The sequence below is a fragment of the Cariama cristata genome, unplaced genomic scaffold (genome assembly GCF_000690535.1).
Source record: "Cariama cristata isolate BGI_N322 unplaced genomic scaffold, ASM69053v1 scaffold22810, whole genome shotgun sequence".
Taxonomy (NCBI): Eukaryota; Metazoa; Chordata; class Aves; order Cariamiformes; family Cariamidae; genus Cariama; species Cariama cristata.
The window spans coordinates 44,275-52,915 of NW_009596717.1; the positions used below are offsets into that span (position 1 = coordinate 44,275).

General features: G+C 39.1%; 1 protein-coding gene across 1 annotated transcript in view; it reads right to left on the bottom strand.

Moving 5' to 3' along the window:
* Positions 1-7,176, bottom strand: part of FAM118A (family with sequence similarity 118, member A) — a 9,785-nt gene extending 2,609 nt beyond the window's left edge. Inside the window, exons 1-5 of the mRNA XM_009707259.1 lie at positions 7,130-7,176; positions 5,660-5,912; positions 4,216-4,437; positions 3,475-3,603; positions 2,440-2,725 (exon numbers count right to left, since the gene is read on the bottom strand). Of these exons, the coding sequence (XP_009705561.1) occupies positions 2,440-2,725; positions 3,475-3,603; positions 4,216-4,437; positions 5,660-5,912; positions 7,130-7,176 (937 nt within the window). The remainder of the gene's footprint in view (positions 1-2,439; positions 2,726-3,474; positions 3,604-4,215; positions 4,438-5,659; positions 5,913-7,129) is intronic.
* Between the last annotated feature and the right edge of the window lie 1,465 nt (positions 7,177-8,641).

Consider the following 8,641-nt stretch of genomic DNA (forward strand, 5'->3'; position numbering starts at 1 on the left):
TGTCGGCAAACTTGCTGAGGGTGCACTCCATCCCACTGTCCACGCCACCGACAAAGATGTTAAAACAATGCTGGTCCCAACACCGACCCCTGAGGAATGCCACTCCTCACCGGTCTCCCACTGGACACCGAGCTGTTGACCACAACTCTTTGAGTGTGACCATCCAGCCAATTCCTTAAGTGTTCCATCCCTCAAATCCATGCCTCTCCCATTTAGAGACAACGATGTTGTGCAGGACAGCGTCAAATGCTTTGCACAAGTCCAGGTAGATGACGTCAGTTGCTCTTCCCTTATCCACCAACGCTGTAACCTCATTATAGAAGGCCACCAAATTTGCCAGGCACGATTTGCCCTTAGTGACGCCATGCTGGCTGTCACCAATCACCTCCTTATTTTCCATGTGCCTTAGCACAGTTCCCAGGGCGATCTGCTCTGTGATCTTGCCGGGCACAGAGGTGAGACTGACAGGCCTGTAGTTCCCCGCGTCTTCCCTTTTTCCCTTTTTAAAAGTGGGGGCTATGTTTTCACTTTTCCAGTCAGCGGGAACTTCCCCACACTGCCACGGCTTCTCAAATATGATGGATAGTGGCTTAGCAACTTCATCTGCTTCATCTGTAGATTAAGAATTCTACCAGGGCATGATTGCTGCAGCCCAGGCTACCTCCAATCTTGACCTCTCTGACAGTGAGCAACAGGTCCAGCAGTGCCTCTCCTCCAGTCAGGCTCGCCCCCACCCGTCCTGGGAAGGTGTCCTCAACACACTCCAGTAGTTTCCTGGACTGCTTGCAGTTCGCTGTGCTGCTTTTCCAGCAGACATCTGGGCGGCTGAAGTCCCTATCAGGATCAGGGCCTGCATTTCTCATTTCTTTCATACAACCCTTTCAAGAAACTCCTCCTGCTATTTTTAAAAGACAGTTTGTAAATAAGCATGGAAAAAAATGAAACCTGGCAGTTTGGTAATGTAAAGAGCAGTTATGCACATTTAAAAACAGGTTTTGACTTGTAAATGAGATCAACAAGATTTTGAAGTTAGAGTACTGTCCCTCTTCTTGCAAGTGGTACGCCAATCAGTAATTCCACTGAACAAAAGAGGAGCATTACAGTCCGATTTTGCAGTCATTTCCATTTAGAGCTTACGTAAGTGTCTCTCCCACCCTGGTCTGATATCAATGGCTGCTTTGCACTAAACTGGATACTCCAGATGCTGCTCAGGCTGTGAAAACCATGTCCATCACAACCACCAACAGCAGCATGTCAAACAACAAACTAGCAGGCTAAGGCTAGTTTAGCATCCGAAATTACACCCCAACTTACTTTTAGGTGTCTACACTGCAGACAAACTTCCTGAAACCTAGATGCTGTGCTGAATATTTTTTCTAGCCTTCATGGAAAGAAAACTCTAATCCAATCTAAACATAATATTCATCCAGTTACAAAAACCATTGCGTGATTTGGGCACACACCTGCAGTTTTCTTTTAGGGAGGGCAAGGTCCCTGCTATGCACCACTTGGGAATAATTTTAGACAAAACGGTTTCACTGACATGATAAATAAAAGAGCTGTGAACCAGTATTCTTCCCAAGGTCATTTACTCTAGTTATTTTCCTCAGTTCTCTGGAAAAAGCCATAGTAGAACTGTCCTTGTTTGGAAAACATTAAAGAAATGTCTTTCCTTCAACATACAGTTGTTGTTTTTCCCTGGGTTTGTGTTAAAGGCTCTTCAGTGTTAGAGCTAAGGGATTTTACGAGTTGAGAGAGAACAAGGTGGAAGGGAGTGGGGGGAAGTAGGTGAATGGACCTAGTTAGTAAAATTTAGCTCCCTGTCGATGCGGGACTGTTACCTTCAGCAAAGGTATTGCGTTTTTTCCCATTTTAGTATTAAACACCCGCTACAGAATGCCATTCACTGTCACAAATGCAGTAGTATTCCACAGCCTCTTCTATTCTACTGTCACAAAACATTATCCTCACGCTCAGGTTTTCTCCCCATTAGCCCTAACTGTGTTAAGCCAGACACTCTTGGGTGTACTGATTTAATTTCCCATTCTGTGCTTAATCAGATATTGTGGCTCAGAAGCTAATTCCTTCAATTCTTTTAGTCTCTTTTACCGACATGTCGTATTTCATATAATGTCATACTCAATATACTGGAGTAGTTCACACCAAAAAAAATACACAAAGTGAACATCTTAACCAAATGCTAGCAGAAAGACAAACTCAGAATTAAATTCGCAAGAATCCACGGGCCTTACAGAAAGAAATTTGGTTACAATTTTGACATGTGTTCCAACTCTGCACACCATTCATAAGCCAAGATGCTGCACAGGCCTACCGCTAGCTATGCATGAGGTCGGCACCTCAGACCGACCGCTGGTTGTTCAGACATGGCATCCTGCTATGGACCTGCTCAAAATTTTCTTATTAAAGAGGATACATTACCTGGACTTCTCTGCTTGCAGATTTGAGCAGTCAGATCTTGTACGTACTCCGGGAATTGTTTAAAGCAGTCCCCGTAGGACACGACCTTTATTCCGTGCAGCAGCATATCTGCCTGGAGCTTAAAAAAGTGGTCTTCATTTTCTTTAAGCACCAACATATAATGTTCCAAATCTGCTTTATTTTTTACAGTATAAAGAAATAGAGCTTGGAATATCTGATCACGCAGAGTCTCTCCGCAGCCCAAAAACAGAAAAGACTTGGTTCGATACAAATTTTGAAGAACTTCCTGTTAAGAAATATAAACACACAAGAGCTACGTTTGCTTCAGTAGTCAAAAGGCCAAGATAAGAACTTTTAAAATATGTCAGACTTACAAGGAGAAGCAGAGCAGACATCACTATTGATCTGAATTAAGCATGTATTTTAGGATCAGGACAAAGTGACATTTCATAAACACTGTTTCTACAAAAAAAATTTATATTCAAAAATCAAAGTTAGCATACAAAAATTAAGTACACACGTAAATATTTCCAGTAGGGAATTTTAAATTGCAAGAATTATGATGACAGAATATTAGGCTCCCGGTAGGTCAATCTGTAAATAAGGAAAATTAATATTATTGACCAAATGTTTGACTTCTTAAAATACCTAAGATACAACGCTAAGTCCAGGATCCAGAGCTGCTAACGGCTTAAGCCCCTAAAAAGTGAATGTGAGCAATCAGATGGTGAAGAATCCTTGCTTTGGTGTCTAGTACTTTGGGGCTAAAGTTCCTTCACAAGATAAAGACAAAGAACTCTCAAACTATGACATACACCTGAAGGTTTTGATTGTGATTTACAAAGAAGCGGTATACAAAAGCATACATTGACCTAGCAACATAGCTGGCTTTCTGAATAATACTGCCATTTTTCTGGGCCCCAGTTATTTAATCTGTATGATCTGACAAAACCCTAGCCTTACGTAATGTGTATGCAGTGATTACAATAAAAGAGTTTGGCAAAACATAGTAAAAATTTTAAAGATCACACAAACCATGACTTCAGGATCTTGAGTAACATCTTTATATCCCGAGGGATCTAGCACCATTCCACAGGGATCTGTATATAAGCCATGAATATGAAGAACTCCATATTTTATATGGCCTCTTGCCCACTGGAGAACCTAAAGCAAATCATGCAAGTTACATTCTTTCGTTATACTACACTAACAGAGACTCTGCAAAAATACACAGCTGTCCTAACTTATAAAACCACTTAAAGCAGAAATAACTTCTTTTGCACTCTTCTACAGCAAGAAACAATTTTAATTACTAATTACACAGCTTACTTTAAACGATAATAAAGAGGTGACAGCTTCAGTATCAGCAATCTCTGGCTTTTTGGTCTAAACAAGCATTCAACCAAGAAGCAAGCTCCAGCAACTCTGACAGAAAAGACGTGAACAGCAAATTAACTACCAGCTAGGTGAAATCTTATTTGTGATTGTAACAATTACTTCGCGCACGTTAAATAAGTTTGCATGTTTTTTCCAGGGAGTCAGGCGAATTGGTTAATAAATGTGTCACTGAAATTCTCTTTGATAACTGTTACCAGATTATTCATCGTAAAAAGACACGTAAAATAAATGTCTGTGCATCTGCTGTTAGCTTAGAGACACGCTTTACCAATTAAGAAGTTTTAGCCTTGACACTCTTGAAACAGGAAAACATCTTTCAATGAAGCTTACAAGCTGCCTTCTCTTATAAGTCTAAAAATTTTACTGCTCTCGTCATACCTTATCCTTATCTTTCAAGTCTAAAGATTCCATAGGTTTACCCTGTTGCTGACCAAATATTTCAAGTAAATTATCATAGTTTGTAGTCAGAACCATCGTGCCTCTCTCCATGAGTCTCAGGATTGATTGCAGAACAGCAGGATTCTGAATGTGTTGTTCTAAATTATCAAACACCTCCATCAAGCAATCCTGGAAGAAGTTGGGCTTCGTATCCCCAGTACGCTGAAGAAAGAAAAAGATGAACACTTCATAAGGACCACGTGAACCATTATAATGGCCTCCAACAGAAAACCCACATCAGTTGTCTACTTAATGCCAAAGCATTTCTTTAGAAGGCATACACATTATACCAAGCATAAAGGCCTAGATGTAGAAAACCATCAAAAATTATCTCAAATTATTCAGGTGCTCTTGCCTCCACTTAATGTAGCTCAAAATAAGAGTCTGGTTTTCTCAAGGAAGCTTGTAATACAGGTACAATAAAAACAAACTTATTTTGCAGCTCATCACTTCTAAACAAACGTGAAGGTATGCTGTCCTAAAAGCATAGGCTGTGTTTGCCCAGAGTTATCTGCTTCCTCTTCAACAAACTGTATTACACACGGAACAAATGTCTGTCTGTAAGCCCAATACAGTTACTGGCCTAACTACATGGAAACGTCACCTTTCTCAGTATGCCTTTACTGCTTTCAAAATCAGTTCATGTACTAAAATTATCATTGGCCTGGATTTAGAGTCTGGGATATACTATTAAAGGTGGGGGTTTGGTTTTGTCTTTTTTTTTTTTTTTTTTTGGCTTCCTGGTTCAGAAAAATGTATTAATCATTAAGTCTGCTACAAAGCCCAACCATACATGCAGACTCCTCCCAAAAGAGAGAAGTTATTATTACCCTTTGCCTGTAGAGAAGCTCACCACATGTTGCAGAACGCTCAACATATCCTGCAGCTTAGCAGGACGTATGTCACCCTAATTATTTCAACTAGAAGACTTGGCAAACCTGCTAAGACCATCTGAAAATCTCTGGAACCTAAGAGGAACGGCTGAGAAACTAGGCATGTCTGGACTGTCTTCAGTGAAGTGTGAGCTGCAGCAGTGATTAAGCCTGTGTGATCGAAGGCTACCAGCAGGGTCAAGGTCTACCTGTATTTTTAGGGTATCTCTCTCCAGTTTTAGCCAGCAGAGCTATAAATTCCTCTTGCAGTTCCAGCAAATATTTAATAGTCAGGACTCTTGCTTGCATGAATTGTGACAAAAGCTTACTGACACTAAGAACAAAGGATTTTTTAGCCTCTCCAAAACGTACAGTGTACGACATGATTACCATCAAAATTTCAATTTTTACCAGAAAAATAAGTTTTAGAAAGCCAAAAAGAATTTTTGTTGATAACAAAATAAAAGTATGTAATAATTTCAGAAATCAATACAAGTTATAAGCATACTCACTGGTGACATTTTCCTGATGAGATCATGTGCAACCACAAGCAGGTCTCTATCTTTGGTTACTTTTTTACGAAATTCAGCAATATCTCCTGGATGAAGCACCTCCAGTTCTTCAGCTGCTTCAATTACAGCCTCAATGCAGCTTCTCCAGGAGCACAGCGCTGGGATTCCTGGGGCTACTGCAGCGCTTACCCCAGTTCCAATCACAAGAAGAAGGTCCTGAGGCTGCTTTCTTATTAGACTTTTTAAGAATTTTCTTTAAAACAGAAAGCAAAAATCTTCATTTTTTACAGTGTATTTTCTAACTTGTATGAAGATGTCGCGACTGACTCAAGAAGTCCACATGAACTATTAACGCTTGTGCAAAATACTGACCAACCAAAAGGAACCCAGCTCTCCATTTCTATGCAGAAGAATGGTATTGGCAGCAGTTCACAGCCTTCCCCAAACCGACAATGTACTTTAAGTCTTTTTGTCATTTTAGACAAATGTGCAAAATTAATTTAAGCCAAAAAAAGGGCAACAACTTCCAATCACTAATGTCTTTGAGATTCAAATTGACGATTGCCAATTTGCAGTCCACTGGCCCAGCCAAACACCATTTCAAATGAAATTCTGAAAAAACTAGTCAGAGAATTGTCCAATGATTTACTTAATAAACGTCTGACAGAAAGTAAGTAGCACTATTTCAAAGGGAAAAGTCACAATATTTCAAAGAAACAAATTTTTGTTTTTCTGGGAAAAAGCAGTATCTTTTCTTCTCATTTATTCTCACTTTAGGACACATCAACATAAGACCAGCCATGCTTGTTCAGATCAAGGGTTCATCTATCCCACTATTCAGACATTACTAACTACAGATTACTCTCAAAGGCATATTTGGTTCTACGTTAGTATTCACTGTGCAAGCCAGCACAAGAAACTGTTGAGAACTGTCTAGCTTTCTTGATTACTTTGCAAAGAAGTGAAAATGCATTTAAACCATACAGCGAAATCGCTACAAACAAGGATTTTGGTAATACAGAACCTTAGAATCCCCTTGACTTTCAAAACTACCTTTACAGATTTTTAATTCCTGTTAATCTGGTAATACAGATGCTTAACATCTCTTATTTCACAACCATCTGAAACTATCTAGCTAAAACTATAATGTTTAACTTGAAATGGTCTCAGGCAAAGCAATTAATAAGCATGTAGATAAGGTTGCTTGCTAATGCCTACAAAGACTATGTTGCTGATAATCCCCAGGCCTTCCTGCTACATTCAGCACAAACTGTTTCCTCTCAGCAAGTATATTATTTATTCCTCACAAACAGCTTAACCGAGTATGAAGCACTCAGTCCATGGAGAAACTAGTTTCTGGGATCATGTCAAGTTTTCAAGCATGATGTTCTCGTCTCTAACTTTCAGTAAGGTATTACTACTGTGTTTTCAGATTTTCATTAAGAGTTTTGTATAACCTCTCCAAGTTACCTGGATTTCTGCTCACTTCTAATTGTTGTTTGTTCTGATGAATCCATCTCTGAGCCCTAAGTAAAACAAAAAGTTAAATAATTCTTAATGCTTCTACCTTAAAAAAGGCCAAAATTAAAACTAGATGTATTACTGTTAGCATTTTCTATTTATTCTTATCAAGTACTTTAAAATCAAGACCCTGCACGTCATATCCCAGTTGAGCAACGCACTGATAGAAACAAAGCTGACAGAGTACGAGTGGGTAAACCTACCACAGCTCCATTTAAGCTCAGTCGATTGACATTTTGAAGCTAACAGAGATATGACTATTTATGCAGCTGAAAATTACTTGTGTCTAAATTCAAGATAAAATTTATCATAGCCACGAAAATGTTAATTCATTTCAAGTAAATGAATGCATTTCTTCAAATTATTTTTTTCATAATAATCAGCTGATTCAACCAAGTTTGTGGAAACCGGATTTCTGCAACACATAATGATCACGAGAGGCCCTGTGCTAGCCACTTGGCTACTCTACCAGACCATATAACATGAAAGATTTTTTTCTCAGCAAGTATTTTAAATAAAAACTTGTTTCTGTATCATCTATACTGTGTTATGTCTAAAGCATATGAAGGACTGCATCTTGGCAAGAGAATCTGGCTACAATATCGTCACTTAGAAATCCCCAAGTTTCATTACATTAATTCTTGGGTTTGTTTTTATAAGGATGTGTTTTTCGTTTGGCTTTGAAACACATCTTAGTTTGTGGCTGTGGAGATTGCAGACCCTAATCCCTCAAATACGCATTCTGCCAGACCCTATGGCTCAGAAGGCTGCTTGCCAGCTATCAGGTTCACAGGCTGGAAGCTAATTTGGAAGCAAAAGGCCTAAGTTTGGAGATCTTTTGACCAAAAAAACCAAACCAAAACAACGAAAATATAAGAACGAAAGCAAAAAACCCCACCCTATGGCAGAGGGACATCAGCGTTTCTGAGGCAAACACACAGATCTCTTCTGCAAATGCACCCAGGACGTCTTTTCGAGTGGAAAAATCTTTTCTTGTAATATTTATTTTCTCCATGCTCCCTTCCTTCACTGATGGTATCCCACAAAGATACTACACTATCATCTGAAGAACGTTAGCACATTCAAAATTCAGAACAACCACCTTTCTAAAGCAAAACACTTCAAAATCTAGAGAACAAGATTCCTTTATATATGGAAAAGTTATGAGTCCACAATGCAAAAACAACACATGAAGGAAGTGCAACTTATTTATTCTGAAAAAGGCTGTATTACTTTATAAACCCATCCAGTGAAGTATTTCGGAAACCATCATCATGGAAGCTTTAATAATTACATTAGTAACTTACCAAAATTAATAAAACAAGCATCTCGCCACCAGATGCTGTCAGTACCAACATTAGACCCCATTGTTTCCTTTTATCCCTTAAAGTTGCTTCCTGGAAGCAAATAAGTGGTAACAATTATCACCAACTCGTAATAGCTAAATGGCAGCAAATGATA